We start from the raw sequence: 24,859 nt of genomic DNA on the forward strand, positions 1-24,859 counted from the left end.
GAAATCAATGAACAAAAATGAAAGACATTGCTACGTTCAAGAACACAAAGAAACAGGGCTACATTCAAGAACACAAGGTGAACTAAGAAAATAAATACAGAACCTTACAGAACCGACGCTACTTGTTTTGATACATTTTTGTGTTTGTAGACCTTCATTATGTGATCATATGCTTCAGGGTTTGCAGCTGCTCAGATCAGAAATAGCCATTGCATCGAGTGGAAAATATAGATAAAGATTGATAAAGACACTGACACTGGTTTTCCGAGCATGCGTTCATGCATGTGTGCATACCTACGTGTATGTACGTGTGTAGCCAATGTCTGTATAGCATGTGTAAATATTTGGTGTATTTGTGCTCAATGGTATTTCTTAGTGTGTATGAGAGTATATCAGTATCAGTTTCTTATTTTAATTCAGCTGATACAACTTGACACCACACAATGACCTCCTGAGCAGATGACTCTGTTAGATACACATATCTAACATATCTTTCTGGAGGTATCTCTTTATCCTTCCTGGTCTTTATTAATGGTAAAGTTGACCTATCATTCTGCCTGCTCTGGTCATTGTGTTTATGATGTGGAGTCCTCTGTGTCTGTGTGTCCAGGCTTTCTCTCTACTCCCTCCTCACTACACCAGCGTTGGCCTGAAAGTCAGTTTTATTGATTGACACTCAAGTGACAGGTCTCCTTTCGCAAGGTCACAATACAGAGCAACATATAGCAATATAGGGAGAGGGTGTGTGTGTGTGTGTCGTCCTGGTAATGGGACACCGTATATACATGATAGACCGAGTGTGTTAGGCCCACGCCACATGCCTTCAAAATGTCTGTCCTGACTGACTGGACACGGTAAGCTGCAGGTGTCAAATGGATGGGCTGTGTTTGCCCCCAGTGCTGTGGAGCTAAAAGGGATTCCATTAAAGTCACATCCACTCATGCTGTCACATTACATATGTGTAAAAGAAAGTGTGTGGGCATGCATGTGTGTCTATTCACAACAGCTGCCCTCTCAGCATGTCCAAGCAGAATTAATGTGACATTACACCTTAGTGAGGCATCCTGACAGGCATCAGGAAAACACCATTAAAAATTAACTCCCGTGTTCAGATAACGGCAGGACTCTTCTCAGCCAAAACAGCACAACACTAGTAATTGGCTGCTATAGTAAACAATGGGTCTGACTTTAATTGAATTCATGAATGTCAAACATTGCCAGATGCATACTCAGAATAAAGGGTTATGAAAATGCCAGAGAGAAGCCAGTTATTGTCGCAGGTTTGATGAGACTTGATTGCTAATACGGCTAATCTACTCAAACAATGATGTAGGGTTGGGCTGAAACATTACCATTTAAAGCTGCTTCGTTTGAATGTGGTGTTCTGTTGATTGAATGGTTAGTGTTTTTGGCATCATGAAAGTCAGAATGACAAATTACGTCAAAGTCCATTTTGTACAAATAATTATGACCTGCTCTATCTTTCATTTGAAAGTGTTATTATTCATACAAGCAAGACGAGGCTGGTCTAGATTATGATCATTATTCAGGAAACATTTCTGTTGAAGCAGGTCTGTTAATCCACATGGTGTAAGGCTCATCGTATAACAGAGAGGGTCCAATATGATTAATGATAGCCTACCATACCATTTCACATGCCTAACTTTGAGCCTCATTTTAACCATCCCCAAACATTTCAATTCTGAAATGTTGTTTTTAGGGTGAAGCACAATGTGAAGTCCTTATGTGTTTCAGGGATGCAGTCTGGTATAGAATGAAATGGTTTCATTTCAACTAAAGCCTGGTTGAACTCTGAGGTGGAATTGGAGAGGGATGAGATGTGTAGTAGAATAATAATATTCTTAAGGAATATGTCTCAGTGAGGAATGGAGGGCTGTCACTGGGCAGGTTGTTTTTCACACATCCCTGCCCTGTGGGTGATATAATATTCCTCCCAGATGTCTAGGGGAGAGGGGTTGGAGGAAGGGGGGTGGGACTCCTGGGAGGCAAAATGTCAACAGTCAATGTTCAACACTCAAACACATACGGAGGGACACACACACACACACACACTCGTGTTTCTCGTATTTGCACATGCCCGCACACAGACACACACACACATTGCACACGTGCACTCTCAAACACACACACACACACACATAAACAAACATGCTCAAGCCCCTAGGAATCAAACCCTGGAAAGCTGATGTTGAGCACAAACTCTCTCTTACTCACACACACACACACAGACAGACACGCTCCCAGGGGACTTGGCCTGGAAAGCTGATGTTCACAGTCCATGGAACATCACTCTGTACTCTCTGGCCTGGACCTCATAGATTAACAACACACTAACAGACTCCCCCAAGTTAACGCATGTTCAGTATATGCCTCTGTATATCTACAGAGTCCCAACACACTTACACACTCTCCCATCCTGAACATACTGTGCTACTTTACTGCTTCGAATCATTCTCAACATGTCTTTATAGACTCTTCACCATTTATCTGCTGTATTGCTCTCTCCCATCAGCTTACATGCCTTAATAGATGTTCTGTGTGTGTGTGTTGTGTGTGTGTGTGTGTGTGTGTGTGTGTGTGTGTGTGTACCTGGGTGTGTGTATACCTGGGTGTGTGTATACCTGGGTGTGTGTATCTGGGTGTTGATTACAGGGTTGGCGTCAATTCAGTTTTCAATTCAGTCAATTCAGGAAGTAAAAATGAAGGACATTTAACATTTACATTTAAGTCATTTAGCAGACGCTCTTATCCAGAGCGACTTACAAATTGGTGCATTCAACTTAGGATAGCCAGTGGGACAACCACCACTGGGGGAGGGGGGGTGTAGAAGGATTACTGTTATACTATTCCAGGTATTCCTTAAAGAGGTAGGGTTTCAAGTGTCTCCGGAAGGTGGTCAGTGACTCCGCTGTCCTGGCGTCGTGGGGGAGCTTGTTCCACCATTGGGGTGCCAGAGCAGCGAATAGCTTTGACTGGGCTGAGCGGGAACTGTGCTTCCGTAGAGGTAGGGGGGCTAGCAGGCCAGAGGTGGATGAACGTAGTGTCCTCGTTTGGGTGTAGGGTATGATCAGAGCCTGAAAGTAAGGAGGTGCTGCTCCCCTAACAGCTCCGTAGGCAAGCACCATGGTTTTGTAGTAGATGCGCGCTTCAACTGGAAGCCAGTGGAGTGTGCGGAGGAGCAGGGTGACATGAGAGAACTTGGGAAGGTTGAACACCAGACGGGCTGCAGGGTTCTGGATAAGTTGTAGGGGTTTAATGGCACAGGCAGGGAGCCCAGCCAACAGCGAGTTGCAGTAATCCAGACGGGAGATGACAAGTGCCTGGATTAGGACCTGTGCCGCTTTCTGTGTAAGGTAGGGTCGTACTCTGCGAATGTTGTAGAGCATGAACCTGCAGGATCGGGTCACCGCTTTGATGTTAGCGGAGAACGACAGGGTGTTGTCCAGGGTCACGCCAAGGTTCTTTGCACTCTGGGAGGAGGACACAATGGAGTTGTCAACCGGGATGGCGAGATCATGGAGCGGGCAGTCCTTCCCCGGGAGGAAGAGCAGCTCCGTCTTGCCGAGGTTCAGCTTGAGGTGGTGATCCAACATCCACACTGATATGTCTGCCAGACATGCAGAGATGCGATTCGCCACCTGGTTATCAGAAGGGGGAAAGGAGAAAATTAATTGTGTGTCGTCTGCATGACAATGATAGGAGAGACCATGTGAGGATATGACAGAGCCAAGTGACTTGGTGTATAGAGAGAATAGGAGAGGGCCTAGAACCGAGCCCTGTGGGACACCAGTGGTGAGAGCACGTGGTGCGGAGACAGATTCTCGCCACGCCACCTGGTAGGAGCGACCTGTCAGGTAGGACGCAATCCAAGAGTGAGCAGCGCCAGAGATGCCCAACTCGGAGAGGGTGGAGAGGAGGATCTGATGGTTCACAGTATCAAAGGCAGCAGATAGGTCTAGAAGGATAAGAGCAGAGGAGAGAGAGTTAGCTTTAGCAGTGTGGAGAGCCGCCGTGACACAGAGAAGAGCAGTCTCAGTTGAATGACCAGTCTTGAAACCTGACTGGTTTGGATCAAGAAGGTTTGGAGAGAAAAGAAAGAAGGGATACTGGTCTGTAGTTGTTGACATCGGAGGGATCGAGTGTAGGTTTTTTGAGGAGGGGTGCAACTCTCGCTGTCTTGAAGACGGAAGGGACATAGCCAGCGGTCAAGGATGAGTTGATGAGCGAGGTGAGGTAAGGGAGAAGCTCTCCGGAAATGGTCTGGAGAAGAGAGGAGGGGATAGGGTCAAGCGGGCAGGTTGTTGGGCGGCCGGCCATTTCATCTGGAGAGAGAGGGGAGAAAGAAGTCAAAGCATAGGGTAAGGCAGTGTGAGCAGGACCAACGGTGTCATTTTACTTAATAAATGAGGATCGGATGTCGTCAACCTTCTTTTCAAAATGGTTGACGAAGTCATCCACAGAGAGGGAGGAGGGAGGGGGAGGAGGAGGATTCAGCAAGGAGGAGAAGGTGGCAAAGAGCTTCCTAGGGTTAGAGGCAGAGGCTTGAAATTTAGAGTGGTAGAAAGTGGATTTAGCAGCAGAAACAGAGGAAGAAAATGTAGAGAGGAGGGAGTGAAAAGATGACAGGTCCCTGTTCTGTGAGCTCGCAATGAGTCGTCAAGCCACGGAGCAGGAGTGGAGGACCGAGCCGGCCGGGAGGATAGGGGACATAGAGAGTCAAAAGATGCAGAAAGGGAGGAGAGGAGGGTTGAGGAGGCAGAATCAGGAGATCGGAGGGAGAAGGATTTAGCAGAGGGAAGAGATGATAGGATGAAAGAGGAGAGAGTAGCGGGAGAGAGAGAGAGTGAAGGTTGCGACGGCACATTACCATCTGAGTAGGGGCAGTGAGTAGTATTGGAGGAGAGCGAGAGAGAAAAGGATACAAAGTAGTGGTCGGAGACTTGGAGGGGAGTTGCAGTGAGATTAGTAGAAGAACAGCATCTAGTAAAGATGAGGTCAAGAGTATTGCCTGCCTTGTGAGTAGGGGGGGACGGTGAGAGGGTGAGGTCAAAAGAGGAAAGGAGTGGAAAGAAGGAGGCAGAGAGAAATGAGTCAAAGGCAGACGTAGGGAGGTTAAAGTCACCCAGAACTGTGAGGGGTGAGCCATCCTCAGGAAAGGAACTTATCAAGGCGGCAAGCTCATTGATGAACTCTCCAAGGGAACCTGGAGGGCGATAAATGATAAGGATGTTAAGCTTGAATGGGCTAGTGACTGTGACAGCATGGAATTAAAATGAGGAGACAGATGGGTCAGGGGGAAAAGAGAGAATGTCCACTTGGGAGAGATGAGGATTCCTGTGCCACCGCCGCGCTGACCAGATGCTCTCGGGGTATGCAAGAACACATGATCAGACGAGGAAAGAGCAGTAGGAGTAGAAGTGTTTTCTGTGGTAATCCATGTTTCCGTCAGCGCCAAGAAGTCGAGGGACTGGAGGGTAGCATAGGCTGAGATGAACTCTGCCTTGTTGGCCGCAGAACGGCACGTGGGTCGTGCGCACAGGGACCACCAGATTAAAGTGGCAGCAGCCACGCGGTGTGAAGCGTTTGTATGGCCTGTGCAGAGAGGAGAGAACAGGGATAGACAGACACGTAGTTGACAGGCTACAGAAAAGGCTACAATAATGCAAAAGAGATCGGAATAAAATGAACTAAACATCTGCGGAAGCGAGAGAGCGGGGCCTCCCTCACTTACCTTTCACTGAAACACTCAAAAAAAACTCTCCCAACTTCCACTTTAGAAATTATAATTGTTGTAAACTACAGCGGTTCAATGTTTTCTAGGAATAGACTCTAACTTAGTTTATTCAGCTAGCTAACTTGGTACAGTATTCTTCCGTGAAAACCGCCCAGGGCACCGTATCCTATGATGGTTTAGCACCAATACTTGGTTACAACAAACTACCAATAGTGTGTTAACACACTAAGCAGATCATTCGTGTCCGTGTCTAGTTCCTTTCATAACACAGAAATAATTAAACGTTGGCTAGCTAGCACAAAGTCAGTCATGCTAGCTACACAAGTGGACTACACATCTCGAATGTTCAGAAAGTGAAGCGTTACGTTGCAAAATTCTCATTGACTAAAATGATATTGTATTTAGTTGCTACAGTACTGCTAGCTGGTAGTGTTGGCTAGCTAGCAATTGCTGCGGTGTTGACTTTGTTTGAAAAACGGCGTCGCTGCGAACGAATGTAGCTGGCTAAAATGATATTGTATTTAGTTGCTACAGTACTGCTAGCTGGTAGTGTTGGCTAGCTAGCAATGGCTGCGGTGTTGACTTTGTTTGAAAAAACGGCGTCGCTGCCAACAAATGTAGCTGGCTAGCTAACCTCGATAGTTTCTCTATACTACACCTTTACAACTATGTAGCTAGCTAACATTACACTAATCAAATCGTTAATGTGGAGATTCAGGTTCTCTGTAGAGAAAACTTAGACAGTGTTCTTCTATGATATCATGGCAGACCACAAACTACATTTAAATTCTATACTAATATCTCAGAGACTCTCTGTTTGTTGTATTAGGTTTATTATGATGAAGTGGGTGTATAAATACTTCCGACTTACGTAGTAGGCCTTTTACTCGTCCTGGAGCATAGGCTTGTCACTTAATACGTTGAAATATATTAACAAGTCCGTCCTCCTTATCTCACACTCATTGTTTTATCAAAGTTCTGAGAACATGAATGTAAGATGGATCTTAACGCATTCATTTCTCAATTTCGCTTCACCATGTAAGGAAGCATGATATCACTTTATCTTTTAAGGGAAGGAAGTTAGAGTTCACTCTGCCTCCTATAAGTAGTAAGAAATAACATCACCTGCCTCACACTTTAATTTAGTTCAACTGCACTGCCAAAACGTTTAGGTATCCGTGGACGTTGGCAGGAACTGTTTTTGTCACAGGTCTGAAGGTGAGGAAGAACCCAGACACTGTGAAAGAGGCACAGAAAGTAACACTGACCTGCAGTACCAGTAACAACCCCAACCTTACTTACATCTGGTATAAGAACGGACGACGACTAACCAACCCAAAGACCCTAAATACCAACCTGTACCTAGACCCATTCAGTATTACGGATACTGGCAGCTACTCCTGTGCTGTAAATGATCTCTGTTCTCCTGCACTTTGTCTCCTGGATAACTGTTGGGATTTGAAATACGCAAACAAGACAATCTGCGCCATAACCGGGTCATCGGTGGACCTGCCTTGAACTTACACATACCCCAGTGGTCAGACGATCACACAGACTCTCTGGTCAAAAACTGTGGATCCTGAAGGGAAGCCTGAAGACTTGGAATATGGAGATAGTGTGCAGTACCGTGGAGATAAGGAGACTGACTGCACCCTGATAATCACAGAGCTTAGAGAGAGAGACTCAGCCATGTACAGTTTCAGATTCAAAGCACAACAGTGGAGTTACAATGACCCATTTCAGGTCACTGTTTGTCACAGATGTATTTGTAAAGGTTATTCGTCAGGGAGGGAGAGAAAGTCTGAATCTCATGCAGAACATCCTGCATTCTGAAGCGTAACTCTACTGACTACATCTTCTACAAGGACAAACTTCGCTTACCCAGCCCAAACAGACACTGGGGCATGTACCTTGACCCAGTCAGCAGTGAGGATGCAGGCAGCTACTCCTGTGTATTGGTTAGCCTCGAGATATCCTCCAAGGTCCACCATTGTGACAGTCATCACAGCTCAGAATAAAATAGTGGAAGGCAGTTCAGTGACTCTGACCTGTAGCAGTGATGCCAACCCACCAGTGGAAAAATACACCTGGTACAAAAGGAACGGAACTGAAGTGAGCGTCTTACAGGGAGAAACAGAAAGTAACACCATCCTTAGTGTCAGTCTTGGGTACATTGACCGGTACTTCTGTGAGGCTAAGAATGAGATTGGAGCTCAGAACTCTACCTGGGGCCTCGCCACAGATGATGGACTAGTGTATGTCTTGGCTCCTGTACTTGGGGTGGTGGCTGTCCTGACAGCTGGAACACTTCTAGTCCTCAGCTAATACACACTGAAGAAGATAAACTGTGGAGGAAGAGCTGATACACTGAGAGTCCATAATGTCAGTAATAATGCCTTGAACTCCGATGTGAGTGAGAAGGAGAGCATAGATCAAATCAAATCAAATCAAATCAAATTTTATTGGTCACATGCGCCGAATACAACAGGTAATATGAGTATGATGACATAGAGGGTGACCTTGATGAGTATGATGACATACAGGATGACACCTACACAGCCCTTCAGAGAGACCCTCGCCTCTCCATGTACCATACTATCCCCAAGAGAGAATCACCATAGAGCCTGAACTGAAGACCTACGACACCAACCCAAAGATAGGCCTTACACCTTTTTTTTCCTGCTATCACATTGACCTGTCTGGGATGTTTTCCACACATTGAGCTTTAATGTTAGAGTTTATGCTGAAGGTGAATAAGCTTGCTGTAATGTTTTGCCATTGGTTACTGCAATTGTAAATGGTGTTAGATTATTTGGTGTTAGAGTTGATTGTTACTTACTACACAAGATGAAAGAAACATCATCAACATCAGGTTGAAAGAATCATCATCAAATCACATGCAATTTTCCTATTCTTTACAGTGAGGGAAATATATGAAAATATGCCATTTAGTAATTGCCACTTTAATTACTGCTCATGCTCATTGTAATTATCTTGAATCATGGATTGATTATTACAAAATAGAAATTTGTAGATATAGCAATAAAAAAAGCTATTCTGAAAGCAAAGATATCTAGGGATATCTAGGAATATATCAGCAATCTTGCACACCTTTCAGTATTGTTAATGTAATACTAAGGCGTTTATATTTAAGTCAATGAAATTCAATAAATGTTTGCTGTATGATAATTTAACATTTTTATTGATTCCTGGTTTATTAGCATACTGTAGTAGGACAATCACTCTTCACATAGTCATCTAATTGAACAATCCAAGATGGCGTAGCAGTGCGGTCGCTTTTATTTCATCGTCCTGTGTAAATATCCCGTTTCTTGTTTTTTTTTGTCTATTTTGTATATATTTCTCAATTTTTACTTTCATTCTTTAACTAAATATACTTTCCTGCAACCCGCCTCACCCAACGTGGAAAGGATTCTATTATTTCTTTATAACTTTCATCAAGAACCTTAAGCTGAAACGTGTGTAACGCAATCTGAATTGGCTACCCGTGGCCTACACTATCCACCAGCCAGCTCTAGCTCTAGCCTGGACAATTCGTCGGCCAGTCTGCACAGCGTGCTATCGACCCAGCGTGCTATCGACCCAGAGCTTATTGGACTTTCTGCCGGAATCACTGGACCCTAGCGCCGGATCATCACAACCAGCTAGCTAGCTGAGTGTAGCCGCAATCTGAGTGTAGCCGCAATCTGAATTGGCTACCTGCTATTAGTTACCCGTTAGCGTCTTCACCACTGTCCGTGGCCTACACTATCCACCAGCCAGCTCTAGCTCTAGCCTGGACAATTCGTCGGCCAGTCTGCACAGCGTGCTATCGACCCAGCGTGCTATCGACCCAGAGCTTATTGGACTTTCTGCCGGAATCACTGGACCCTAGCGCCGGATCATCACAACCAGCTAGCTAGCTGCAACCTGTTGTTGGCTGATTACCATTGCCCTATAGCAAGCACCAGTTAGCCTTGAGCTAGCCTCAGGCCCATTCTCCCGGCTATCTACCTCTTTGTCAACCGGACGGGACCTCCTAGTGTTGACACTGAGCCCCGCCGATCCAACACGACTGGTTTGCCGACGAAATAGTCTGATGTGGTTTCAACAGGCTTCCCGTTGCGACGACCACGAAGATCCATCTGCCAGCCCCGGCCCGCTAGCACACGCTAACTACAACTGTGCTCCCTGCTAGCTGTGCTGAAGCACCAATTTGAACTGCTCTCGGACTCACATATTGCTGTTCACTGGACCTTATGATCACTCAGCTGCACAGCTGATGCCTGCTGGACTGTTCCTTTACACGGTACCCTGTCCTGTTTATTCTGTTTAGTCTTAGCCCAAACGTTATCGCTATTTCCAGTTGTGTCTTAGCTCTCTCTAAATAACACCTGTGACTGCTTTATGCCTCTCTCCCATGTCAATTATGCCTTGCCTATTGCTGTTTGGGTTAGTTCTTATTATACAATTTCAATGTAGAACCCCTAGTCCCTCTCAAACTACCTCATATAGTTCCTTTGTTCCACCCCCCATACACGCCAAGACCGGCTCAATCGATGCCTCCAATGACGCTATCTCTTTCATTGTTACCCAACGCTTAGGGTTACCTGAACTGTACTCATATCCTTCCATATCCTTTTCTGTACATAATGCCCTGAATCTTTTCTACAACGCCCGGAGAACTGCCCCCTTTATTCTATGTACCCAACGCACTAGAAGACCAGTTCTTAAAGCCTTTAGTCGTATCCTTATTCTAGTCCTCCTCTGTTCCTCTGGTGATGTAGAGGCTAACCCAGGCCCTGCAGCCCCCAGTATCACTCCTACTCCCCAGGAGCTATCATTTGTTGACTTCTGTAACCGTAAAAGTCTTGGTTTTCTGCACATAAATATCAGAAGCCTCCTTCCTAAGTTTGAGTTATTCACTGCGTTAGCACACTCCGCCAACCCTGATGTTCTAGCAGTGTCTGAATCCTGGCTTAGGAAGGCCACCAAAAATTCTGAAATTTCCATCCCCAACTATAACATTTTCCGTCTAGATAGAACTGCCAAAGGGGGTGGAGTTGCAATCTACTGTAGAGATAGCCTGCAGAGCTCTATCATACTATCCAGGTCTGTGCCCAAACAGTTTGAGCTCCTACTTCTAAAAATCCACCTTTCCAGAAATAAGTCTCTCACTGTTGCTGCTTGCTACAGACCCCCCTCAGACCCCAGCTGTGCCCTGGACACCATATGTGAATTGATTGCCCCCCATCTATCCTCAGAGTTCGTACTGCTTGGTGACCTAAATTGGGATATGCTTAACACCCCGGCCATCCTACAATCTAAACTAGATGCCCTCAATCTCACACAAATTATCAACGAACCTACCAGGTACAACCCTAAATCCGTAAACATGGGTACCCTCATAGATATCATCCTGACTAACTTACCCTCTAAATACACCTCCGCTGTCTTCAACCAGGATCTCAGCGATCACTGCCTTATTGCCTGCGTCCGTAACGGGTCCGCGGTCAAACGACCACCCCTCATCACTGTCAAACGCTCCCAAAAACACTTCAGCGAGCAGGCCTTCCTAATCGACCTGGCCCAGGTATCCTGGATGGATATAGATCTCATTCCGTCAGTAGAGGATGCCTGGTTGTTCTTTAAAAGTAATTTCCTCTCAATCTTAAATAGACACGCCCCATTCAAAAAATATAGAACTAAGAACAGATATAGCCCCTGGTTCTCCTCAGACTTGACTGCCCTTGACCAGCACAAAAACATCCTGTGGCGTACTGCATTAGCATCAAATAGCCCCCGCGATATGCAACTTTTCAGGGAAGTTAGGAACCAATATACACAAGCAGTTAGGAAAGCAAAGGCCAACTTTTTCAAACAGAAATTTGCATCCTGTAGCACTAACTCCAAAAAGTTTTGGGACACTGTAAAGTCCATGGAAAATAAGAGCACTTCCTCCCAGCTGCCCACTGCACTGAGGCTAGGAAACACTATCACCACCGATAAATCTACAATAATCGAGAATTTCAACAAGCATTTTGCTACGGCTGGCCATGCTTTCCACCTGGCTACCACTACCCCGGCCACCAGCTCTGCACCCTCCGCTGCAACTTGCCCATGCCCCCCCCGCTTCTCCTTCACACAAATCCAGACAGCTGATGTTCTAAAAGAGCTGCAAAATCTGGACCCCTACAAATCATCTGGGCTAGACAATCTGGACCCTTTCTTTCTAAAACTAGCCGCCGAAATTGTCGCAACCCCTATTACTAGCCTGTTCAACCTCTCTTTCGTAATGTCTGAGATCCCCAGAGATTGGAAAGCTGCCGCGGTCATCCCCCTCTTCAAAGGGGGTGACACTCTAGATCCAAACTGTTACAGACCCATATCCATCCTGCCCTGCCTTTCAAAAGTTTTTGAAAGCCAAGTCAACAAACAGATCACCGACCATTTCGAATCCCACCGTACCTTCTCCGCTATGCAATCCGGTTTCCGAGCTGGTCATGGGTGCACTTCAGCCACGCTCAAGGTCCTAAACGATATTATAACCGCGATCGATAATAGACAGTACTGTGCAGCCGTTTTCATTGACCTGGCCAAGGCTTTCGACTCTGTCAACCACCGCATTCTTATTGGCAGACTAAATAGCCTTGGTTTCTCAAATGACTGCCTCGCCTGGTTCACCAACTACTTCTCAGATAGAGTTCAATGTGTCAAATCGGAGGGCCTGTTGTCTGGACCTATGGCAGTCTCTATGGGGGTGCCACAGGGTTCAATTCTTGGGCCGACTCTTTTCTCTGTGTATATCAATGACGTCGCTCTTGCTGCTGGTGACTCTCAGATCCACCTCTACGCAGACGACACCATTTTGTATACATCTGGCCCTTCATTGGACACTGTGTTAACAAACCTCCAAACGAGCTTCAATTCCATACAACACACCTTCAGTAGCCTCCAACTGCTCTTAAACACTAGTAAAACTAAATGCATGCTCTTCAACCGAACGCTGCTTGCACCCGCCCACCCGACTAGAATCACTACTCTCGACGGGTCTGACCTAGAGTATGTGGACAACTACAAATATCTAGGTGTCTGGTTAGACTGTAAACTCTCCTTCCAGACTCACATTAAGAATCTCCAATCCAAAGTTAAATCTAGAATCGGTTTCCTATTTCGCAACAAAGCCTCCTTCACTCATGCTGCCAAACATGCCCTCGTAAAACTGACTATCCTACCGATCCTTGACTTCGGCGATGTCATTTACAAAATAGCCTCCAACACTCTACTCAGCAAATTGGATGTAGTCTATCACAGTGCCATCCGTTTTGTCTCCAAAGCCCCATATAATACCCACCACTGTGACCTGTACGCTCTTGTTGGCTGGTCCTCATTACATATTCGTCACCAAACCCACTGGCTCCAGGCCATCTATAAATCACTGCTAGGCAAATCCCCGCCTTATCTTAGCTCATTGGTCACCATAGCAACACCCACCCGTAGTCTGCGCTCCAGCGGGTATATCTCACTGGTCATCCCCAAAGCCAACACCTCCTTTGGCCGCAATTCCTTCCAGTTCTCTGCTGCCAATGACTGGAACAAATTGCAAAAATCTCTGAAGCTGGAGACACTTATCTCCCTCACTAACTTTAAGCATCAGTTGTCAGAGCACCTTACCGATCACTGCACCTGTACACAGCCCATCTGAAATTAGCCCGCCCAACTACCTCATCCCTATATTGTTATTTATTTTGCTCATTTGTACCCCAGTATCTCTATTTGCACATCATCTCTTGCACATCTATCATTCCAGTGTTAATACTAATTGTAATTATTTTGCACTATAGCCTATTTTATTGCCTTACCTCCATAACTTGCTAAATTTGCACACACTGTATATTATATGTATTTCTGTTGTATTTTTGACTTTGTTTTGTTTTACCCCATATGTAACTCTGTGTTGTTGTTTTTATCGCACTGCTTTGCTTTATCTTGGCCAGGTCGCAGTTGTAAATGAGAACTTGTTCTCAACTGGTTTACCTGGTTAAATAAAGGTGAAATAAAAAAAATAAAAATAAAAAATGGATGGCTGTTTATAATTAGCAGCCACGCACACACACACACACACACACACACACACACACACACACACACACACACACACACACACACACACACACACACACACACACACACACACACACACACACACACACACACACACACACACACACACACACCATCAACCTCCCAGTACCACTTCCCATATTGGAAGCTAATCGCCTATCACAATACACTGCAACAGCTCTTTTCCTGCATGGCCTAAAATTTTTCTGTAGCCACTCCTGAAATGTGCTATAAATACCAGAGAGAGGGGAGAGGAACATACACACACACACACACACACACACACACACACACACACACACACACACACACAGTGAGGGTACACTCTTAGAAAAAAAGGGTTCCAAAAGTGTTCTTAGGCTGTCCCCATAGGAGAACCCCTTTTGGATCTAGGTAGAAGAACTGTGTGCCAGGGGGTCACCCCCCTATGAGACTGCCTGGGGCTTAGTGAACACACACACACACATTCGGTAAAACACTCACACACAATAGGCTGAGGACATCGGCAAAAAAGTGGGATCCACACATCATAAGAGAGAAGAGAGAGAAAACTAAAGTGCTGTAGAGAGAGTGAGAAGGTAAGAGTAATTTAACCTAATTTTAGCCCTGGTCACCTGTGCTGTGGTAGGGATTATTCAGGATTTGAGTGAGGAATGAGCTGGAATACAGGGCCAGTAGGCCACTCTCATACACCGCTTTATCACACACTGAAAAAAACTGCGCTCTGGGAAAATGAGTCAGCTGATGGATTGGACTGCCACTTAACCTTGGCAACCATCTGGCCATGCCTACACATACATACATACACTCACACACACACACTTGGGTAGCCAACTGATCCTTGCACACTAGGTTGGTATTTCACAGAGAAGTGATGAGGAATGTAGAGAAAACAGGGGGAGAGGAGAGGACCAACTAAGCTAGAAAGAGGAGAAGGGAAGGAGTTATTCCGCTATTTTCATCACTTAAAGCCACCACATTCTATTTACCTGATTGTCACCAAGCAGCTGAGTCATTTAAGGGGTTCTTTAGCTCAGAGACACTGTTATGATATTGGCTTGCCTCCCCCTTATCCGAATGAAAGAGAATGGAATGGAACTTCTCCATGACCCTGGGAATGAATACATTGATATAGAAAGAATAACATTATTTAATGTGATGTGTGATACACTCTGTGATATATAGTGAATCTCATTATAGATTATCAGTCTGCAGAGACTGAACTGTGGGCCATTTGAAATAAATCTCATTTTGGAGACAGAGCCTGCCAGTAAGGTTTTAATCTTACTGCCTTGTCAGTAGTCTCTCTCTCTCTCGCTCTCTTCGCACAGGCTGTAGTCTCTCTCTTTCTCGCTCTCTATTTGTATAACTAAAACCTTCCCTCTCTTTGCCTCTCTTTCTTTAACTAGTCACATATCTTCGTTTCCCCCTAGCAGTATATTTTAGTGCTGTCTTTTACCTTTCAACCTCCCCATTCTGCATTGTTTCCTCTTTCTGTCCCTGGCTCCCCCTCATAGACTTTGAGTGGAATAGGACATCTGAAAGGGAAGAGTGGGAGGTTTTTGTTGGGATGGAGATGTTGTATTGCAACAGCAATCAGAGAAAGGTGTTTGAAAGAGAGGAGTGAGCTTTAACACTATGCTACACAACCACCTTGTCCATTGGGCATAGGTCCTGACCGTTATTCCTGCATGTCATACACTGAATGCATGTTCAACATCCTCATATCACTGTTAGAGAGAGATAGAGTCCCGCCCACTACCGCTAGAGAAAGCCAGCTCAGCCCCGCCCAGTTACTGTACATCCTGAGCCTATTAGATCACAGAGGTAATGTAAACATTGTTCTGTTGCTACAGCCTGAAATAAAGACTCATCTGAGATTCCCTGAGCACGCCATGGTTTTTCTTCTAAATATTTTATCTTGCTCATGCCTTTAAAGATGAGAGCATTTTTGCTGATTTGACCATTTGCACCCGTGGAACTAATGGGACTTCAAACCCTTCAGTTCAGTTGGGAATCCCTGTTCCCTGTTCCAAAAAAAACCTGTTTGATTTCACCTAATTTTAACATTCTATCATAAAGAGCACATGCTCAACTTAATAAAAAACAAATTCTCCCATCTCAAAAGGTTAAATTAAAAAAATACTATAGTAAGTGCCGATTAAGTGCCAAATAAAATAACAGGGTTGACCATAACTGGGTTGACGATTTCATCTTAAATCAGCCATAAATCCCCTTGTGACAGGGGGAATAGAAGTTGTGCGCAACAGGGAGTGGCAATTAAATGTAAGCTTCACAAAAAAAAGGAAATTGTCACGATCGTCGTTAATAGAGGAGGACCAAGGCGCAGCGTGTTGAGCGAACATACTTTAATTAGTTAAAGTGCAAACACGATACAAAACGACTCGTAACGTCCTAGGTAACAATGACCAACTGGAACAAAAACCCACAAACACCAAGGGAACACAGACAGTTTAAATATGGCTCCCAATCAGAGACAACCAGCCACAGCTGACACTCGTTGCCTCTGATTGGGAGTCACTCAGGCCAACAAAGAAACAGAAGAACTAGAACCCCCAACATAGAAATATACCACATAGAATGAACACACCCTGGCTCAACATATAGAGTCCCAGAGCCAGGGTGTGACAGTACCCCCCCCTAAAGGCGCGGACTGCGACCGCGCCTCCACTAGAACAAAACAGGGGAGGGCTGGGTGGGCATTCCTCCTCGGCGGCGGTTCTGGCTCCAGCCTTTCCCACCACCCTCCAATAAACCCCCCATAGCGCCCCTGGTCCGGTCTGGCCCCGCTGGCTGGAGCTGAACTGGACGTAGCAGGAGCGGTAGCTTCAGCTCCGTAGTGGAGCAGTTGACCGGTACCTTACCAGGCACCGGTGACCCAGGCACGGGTTGTGCTGGACTGACGACTCGCACCCCTGGCTTGGTGCGTGGAGTAGGAACGGGCCGAACCAGGCTGACGACTCGTACCCCTGGCTTGGTGCGTGGAGTAGGAACGGGCCGGACCAGGCTGACGACTCGCACCCCTGGCTTGGTGCGAGTGGCAGGAACAGGCCGGGCCGGGCTGGCGACGCGCACCGTAGACTTGGTGCGAGTGGCAGGAACAGGCCGGGCCGGGCTGACGATGCGCACCCCTGGCTTGGTGCGTGGAGTAGGAACAGGCCGGACCGGGCTGGCGACGCACACCGTAGGCTTGGTGCGTGGAGCAGGGACAGGCCGGACCGGGCTGGCGACGCACACCGTAGGCTTGGTGCGAGGAGCAGGGACAGGCCGGACCGGGCTGGCGACGCACACCGTAGGCTTGGTGCGAGGAGCAGGGACAGGCCGGACCGGGCTGGCGACGCACACCGTAGGCTTGGTGCGAGGAGCAGGGACAGGCCGGACCGGGCTGGCGACGCACACCGTAGGCTTGGTGCGAGGAGCAGGGACAGGCCGGACCGGGCTGGCGACGCACACCGTAGGCTTGGTGCGTGGAGCAGGGACAGGCCGGACCGGGCTGGCGACGCACACCGTAGGCTTGGTGCGTGGAGCAGGGACAGGCCGGACTGGGCTGGCAACGCACACCGTAGGCTTAGTGCGTGGAGCAGGGACAGGCCGGATCGTACTGGGGACACACACCACTGGCTCTATACCGGGATCTGGAACGGACCGGACTGGTAACACACCCCAGTACCTCTCGCCGTGCCTCTAAACCTTCCTTCCCTTCCTTTACCAGTGACCCCCGTAACCTGGTGGCCCTCTGAATACGCCCCTTGTCTGCCTCCGTCAGCCCCGTCGTCCATGCCCTGTGCCCCCCCCTAAAAATTATTTGGGGTTGCCTCTCGACCGTCCGACGACGACCCTGATCACGCCGTTGCTCCTCTCTCCGTCGCCTCTCTACAGTCTCACTCCATGGCCGGCGATCCATCCCGGCCAGGATTTCCTCCCAGGTCCAGGACCCCTGTCCGTCCAAAATCTGCTCCCACGTCCAGGCTGCCTGCTCCTGGACACGCTGCTTGGTCCTGGTATGGTGGGTTTTTCTGTCACGATCGTCGTTAATAGAGGAGGACCAAGGCGCAGCGTGTTGAGCGAACATACTTTAATTAGTTAAAGTGCAAACACGATACAAAACGACTCGTAACGTCCTAGGTAACAATGACCAACTGGAACAAAAACCCACAAACACCAAGGGAACACAGACAGTTTAAATATGGCTCCCAATCAGAGACAACCAGCCACAGCTGACACTCGTTGCCTCTGATTGGGAGTCACTCAGGCCAACAAAGAAACAGAAGAACTAGAACCCCCAACATAGAAATATACCACATAGAATGAACACACCCTGGCTCAACATATAGAGTCCCAGAGCCAGGGTGTGACAGAAATTGTTAAAACATTTCTAGCCTGTCTATCTATGGGTGACAGGGTTGACGTGTTATGCTCGACCCTCTCAGTTTTCGCACCACAAAACACCAGATAATTGCCAAAAAGAGTAGAACCAGCTTACCTGCTTTTACACTATGATTTGACTATTAGATGTTCAATGTTTTTTTTGAAAAAAATATTTAACAAGGAATAGTTTCACCAAATTAAAATGAGAATTCAATTCATGTAACAGGGTTGACCTTAAAATTAGGGACACTAATCACATAAAATAAATGAATCACTAATCACATGAAATAAATAATAATCTTCAGAAATGACTTTGTCAAAGCAACAAAATAACTAGGGTTTTACAATGATGGTGAAACTTGGAGAAATGTTGGGGTTAAGTGGGTTAAAATCTTCCTAGAGATGACAGGCTTGATGGAGAGACATGCCAAAGTGCTGAATTTTGGCACTTTATCAAGTCTTTATTCATATTAAAAATCAGATGTATTGAATTATCCATGTGGTCTACATGAAAGGGCACTTAATTTAATATAACAGGCTTTTAAAATTCAATATTGGTGCACAATTTCTACTTAAAATATCAAAGGGACGAAAAGGCACCCATTTGCACTTTCCGATGCACTCTCACTCTCTCACATAGAGGGGTACAGTCCCAGTTAGGGAAGGTTAGGCTGTACTGGAGGTCATCCATTTTGAGCTGCAGTTAAATTATTCAACCTGAAACCTCCTCCCTACATCCACTCTTTTCAAAATGACTACTATTTTAGATAGCTATTATACATTGCATTGCACTTGAGTTGTCAGTTGATTTATGATCAACATAACCTCTGCCCCTATTCTAGGTATTGTATTTGTTCTGAGCTCTAACCAATATTGTGTGTGTGTTGCAGGACAATGGGGAGGACTCCCACAGAATTGCCCAGTCCCCGGTGGTCCATGTCAGGGGGCTGTGTGAGGCCGTGGTGGAGGCTGACCTGGTGGAGGCCCTGGAAAAGTTTGGGCCAATATGGTAAGAATCCACCCACATACAGTACCAGTCAAAAGTTTGGACACACATACTCATTCAAGGGTTTTTCTTTATTTTTACTATTTTCTACATTGTAGAATAATAGTGAAGACATCAAAACTATGAAATAACACATATGGAATCATGTAGTAACCAAAAAAGTGTTAAACAAATCAAAATATATTTTATATTTGAGATTCTTCAAAGTAGCCACCCTTTGCCTTGATGACAGCTTTGCACACTCTTGGCATTCTCTCAACCAGCTTCATGAGGAATTATTTTCCAACAGTCTTGAAGGAGTTCCCACATATGCTGAGCACTTGTTGGCTGCTTTTCCTTCACTCTGCGGTCCAACTCATCCCAAATCATCTCAATTGGGTTGAGGTCGGGTGATTGTGGAGGCCAGGTCATCTGACGCAGAATTCCATCACTCTCCTTCTTGGTCAAATAGCCCTTACACAGCCTGGAGGTGTGTTTTGGGTCATTGTCCTGTTGAAAAACAAATTATAGTCCCACTAAGCGTAAACCAGATGGGATGGCGTAACGCTGCAGTATGCTGTGGTAGCCATGCTGGTTAAGTGTGCCTTGAATTCTAAATAAATCACAGACAGTGTCACCAGCAAAGCACACCCCCACCATCACACCTCCTCCTCCATGCTTCACGGTGGGAACCACACATGCAGAGACCATCCGTTCACCTACTCTGCGTCTCACAAAGACATAGCGGTTGGACCAAAAATCTCAAATATGGACTCATCAGACCAAAGGACAGATTTCCACTGGTCTAATGTCCGTTGCTCGTGTTTCTTGGCCCAAGCAAGTCTCTTCTTCTTATTGGTGTCCGTTAGTAGTGGTTTCTTTGCAGCAATTTGACCATGAAGGTGTGATTCATGCAGTCTCCTCTGAACAGTTGATGTTAAGATGTGTCTGTTACTTGAACTGTGAAGCATTTATTTGGGCTGCAATCTGAGGTGCAGTTAACTCTAATGAACTTATCCTCTGCAGCAGAGGTAACTCTTGGTCTTCCTTTCCTGTGGCGGTCCTCATGAGAGCCAGTTTCATCATAGCGCTTGATGGTTTTTGCGACTGTACTTGAAGAAACTTTCAAAGTTCGGATTGACTGACCTTCATGTTTTAAAGTAATGATGGACTGTCGTTTCTCTTTGCTTATTTGAGCTGTTATTGCCATAATATGGACTTGGTCTTTTACCAAATAGGGCTATCTTCTGTATACCACCCCTACCTTGTCACAACACAACTGATTGTGCCCCCCACCCCTTAACCCCCTGTTTTCGTCATTGTAAGACATTGAAACAAAAAGACAATTTCAGAAATTGGAAATATGCACTTGGAAGACTGTGGATAAGAGTGTATGCTACGTGGATCATGTAAATGTAGTGTAGATATGTGTGAGCCATTTCCCCTCGGGGCCTCCCCAGTGACTTGCCTTTCATCCTGTTTAAGTCACTGTGGTTCTGTAGAAATAAAACATTACATCAGCATGTACTGAAGCAGTGATCTAACAAGGCTGAACTCACTTCCTTTGAAGAGCTACACTCACAGACACACACAAACATTTTCAGTCTGTATACAATCAACTCACACACACAAACACCAGCACACACAGCTGGTTGTGGCCAAACCAAGCTTTTACCTCACAGAGACCTTGAGTAATAGAGAGAGCTCAGTGTTAATCAGGCTCATTATGTGGTGCAATATTCATCACGTAACATCCCATCAACCCTATGAGAGCTGCGGAAACAGCATACGACAGCATACCGTACCATGGTAACTGTGGAAACGATGGTAACTATCCAATTAGACCAGCATTGCCTATAGTATTGTCACAACAGCGGTTTCTCCCCTCTTCTGTTTTTGTGCATTTCTGTTGAGCCAACTTAGGCGATGTTTTTGAAAATATAAACAAAAAGCACCACAAACAAATAGAGCCGTTTGCTTTCTGGGAGAATTGTTTGAAAATTACCCATAACCTCAGAATTTAACTAGGAAATGTTTTACATTCAAAACTTGCAGAGTTTTAATTCTGTCAGTTCAGGACATGAGTTCTCATCGGCCAAATTTCAAAGACACCCTATTTCCAATTGGTTTCTACTTTTGCCACCAAATGTCGTTCACTACAGTAGACAGGGAATAGGGTGTCATTTGAGCCACAGTCCATTTAGAGTAATAGACCAATTTTCTACTCAGTGAATTGAATTCTAATGGACTTCCTTATTGTTCTGTGTTGATGGCAGCTATGTGATGATGATGCCCTTTAAGCGGCAGGCGCTGGTGGAGTTTGAGATGGTGGAGTGTGCTGATAAGTGTGTGGCGTGTGGCAGTAGCGAGGCAGTCTACATCGCAGGCCAGCAGGCCTTCTTCAACTACTCCACCAGCAAGAGGATCACCCGGCCCACCAACTCAGACAACCCCAACAGTGGCAACAAAGTCCTGCTCCTGTCAATCCAGAATCCCCTCTACCCCATCACCACGGTAAGAACATGGTAACAGTACGTGACTCCTGGCATGGAGTCAGTGCTGAAAATTCATACTGTATTACACAATAGCATCACAGCAGTAACAGTAATTAACTTGCTCCGTGCCACCCTCCTGGCACTGTATGCATACTATATCCTCACCATGGTAACAGTACAGACCAAGAGTACCTCATTATTGCCCATGTTAACAGTAGTCAAGTGAATATATGAATCATAAGCATTGGGTATTATCATAGAACTGTAGGATTTATTTTTGTACTCTTTCTTGCCCTCTCACTCCCTTTCTACCTCTCTATGTTACCCTCTCTCTTTCATTCTCTCTCTCTCTCTGTCTACCTCTCTCTCCTAATGCGAGCAGAGAGGCTATATTTAGAAAGTAGTGTTTAAAAACATTTTTTGGCTGTTTCGAGGTTAATTTCCCCCTGAGTTTGTGCATATCTCCTACCATACCCCCATCTATCGCCCCCTTTCTCTCTCACCTCCCACTGCTCTCTTTCTCTCCCCCCCCTCCCTCTCAGGTTGTATTGATAGATAGAGAGGGCTCTCCGCGCGGTGCCTGTAGTGTTCAGGTAGCATGTGTCTGATGTAGGGCTGACCCCATTTAGTCGACTGGATGATTGTTTGGTATGCTGTAATAAAGGCTTTACACTTTTTTTTGTTAGAACAGCCTACTTATCATTTATTTAGTGTTGTTTACACTCTTCCAAATTGTCAGAAAAAGTATATTTATAATAACAATAACCCTCCTTTTTCTTGATCTCCTTCTTATTGTTATTATTACTATTATTATTATGATCATCATTATTATAATAAGTAAAGTCGTTATCATTAGTATGCTTATATAGCAGCCTTGTATAACCACCATCGAGCTGTAGGCCTAAGAGCGCATCCTGTTTAGTCTTACCGTAACTTAGGCCAATATTTCAATACTTATATAGGCTACTGTATCAAACAATCATTCATTCGTTCATATCATAACACAGCATTCGAGTCATTCATGATTTGAAATGCAATCAAGTATTTTTGTTTTAAAATAACACAGCGACCCTTGAATAATTAGTGTAAACAATAAATAAACCGTTCCATATCGGCAATTGCATTCACGAATGCATGCGACTGTTTTTAGTCTTTGCTGTAATAAAGGCTTTCCAAATATATAAATAAAATAATAATTACAATAGAGTCTCTGGTACGTTTATAATTTATTTAGTGTTGTTTACATTGTTCCAAACAGTCAGAAAAATTATATTGTAAGGTTCTGTATTTACATTTACATTTTAGTCATTTAGCAGACGCTCTTATCCAGAGCGACTTACAGTTAGTGAGTGTATACATCATTTATTTGTATTTTTTTCATACCCCCCCCCCGTGGGAAACGAACCCACAACCCTGGCGTTGCAAACGCCATGCTCTACCAACTGAGCTACATCCCTGCCAGCCATTCCCTCCCCTACCCTGGACGACGCTTGGCCAATTGTGCGCCGCCCCATGGGTCTCCCGGTCGCGGCCGGCTATGACAGAGCCTGGATTCAAACCAGGATCTCTAGTGGCACAGCTAGCACTGCGATGCAGTGCCTTAGACCACTGCGCCACTCGGGAGACTTATTTGTTTTCTTAGTTCACCTTGTGTTCTTGTACGTAGCCCTGTTTCTTTGTGTTCTTGAACGTAGCCCTGTCTTTCATTTTTGTTCATTGATTTCACCTGTGTTAGTTACTCACCTGGTCTCATCAGCTCCTTATTTAGTTCAGTTCTTTCTGTTTGTGCCTTGTGAGGTGTTGTTTGTTTTGACTCTACTAAGCCTTTTCCTAGCTCGTTTGTGAGAACCAGTTTTAGCCTTCAGTCCTAGTTTTGTTTCACCTGCCTGTTTGCCTACCTGTGTATGACCATTGCCTGCCTGTGACCATGATTCCTGCCTTCTGCGAAGGCGTAATAAACACCTGCCATGCTCTGCGCGTGAATCTACACCTTTTTCTCCCTGAGTATTCATTACAGTAATCTAACAGCACCTGTTTGGTAGACATAATATGCACGCAGCGCTCCTTACCTTCTTTTTCTTGATCTCCAGTATTTTCAAATGTATTCCACACATCTGACTTCCCCTTTACCTCCTGAGCAACCAAACAAATGAGGGATTTCGATAACAGAACTTTTCAGTCAGAAATGGTTGTAATTATTTTGCAGGTTCAGCAACACAGGCTGCGCTATACACACTGATGGTGTGTAGTGGTTGCTGCAGCAGAGAGGAGAGAGAGACAACGGGTGCTAGTCACACAGTCACTTGCTGTCCTTTTTTTTTTAACATAGCGCAGCAAGTCTGAGCCCGGCCCGGCACAATCAAATAAATTGCGGTCGGACTGCCTCTAGTCATCTGTGTGTCTTTAATTATTTCATCGAACAGTGCACTTAAAGCATCAGACAAGCTCAGTGCATATAGTTGATTTGATTAAAACACATAGGATGTGTCTATATATATATATATATATATATATATATATATATATATATATGGAAAAATACACGTTTTACAATTTTGACCAATCGATTGGTCGAAAGATCAGACTACTCTGGGTCGACCAAGATGTTTTTTAGTCAAGGACAGCCCTAGGCTGATGATAAGAATACCAGGAAGCTCAGGTATATCAGTCTTCCTCAGATATGGATGCACAAATAGGCTGAGAAAGCATCAAGCCTTACGCTGTCTCACTCCAGCTGAGCAGAGAGGAAATAACACACGCCACAACCAAGATAAATGTGCAAAGACCTAGATAGGTTTGAATGATGTTATTATTGAGTCAAAAATAGGCATATTGTCTGATTAGAGAGACACAGACACTGTGTTAGAACATACAAGCATAGAAGTATGACAACACACACTAAAGGACTGATAGATGTATGTACATAGATATATACACGCTTCCTTATAGACAGACACAATGCCATAGATAGTGTCTTATATCAAGACCAATGGTACTTTAAATAAATGGATAGCATATAGGTTCCTGCGTCCAGATTGCATCCTCTCTACTCTAAGCACACACAGATGTTCCTACTTTATTGAAGTCTCACATAAACACTCGTTCTCATTA

The 24,859-nt window shown here is 45.3% G+C and overlaps 1 protein-coding gene across 2 annotated transcripts in view; it reads left to right on the plus strand.

Annotated features, from left to right (window-relative positions):
• LOC311129680 (heterogeneous nuclear ribonucleoprotein L-like) overlaps window positions 1–24,859 on the plus strand; it is a 76,430-nt gene that overhangs the window by 40,586 nt on the left and 10,985 nt on the right. For both annotated transcript variants that reach the window (XM_084162076.1, XM_084162077.1), the window contains exons 2-3: window positions 19,159–19,277; window positions 21,530–21,767. In XM_084162076.1, the coding sequence (XP_084018202.1) occupies window positions 19,159–19,277; window positions 21,530–21,767 (357 nt within the window). The remainder of the gene's footprint in view (window positions 1–19,158; window positions 19,278–21,529; window positions 21,768–24,859) is intronic.

This window comes from Coregonus lavaretus (genome assembly GCF_964263955.1).
Source record: "Coregonus lavaretus genome assembly, chromosome: 1".
NCBI lineage: Eukaryota > Metazoa > Chordata > Actinopteri > Salmoniformes > Salmonidae > Coregonus > Coregonus lavaretus.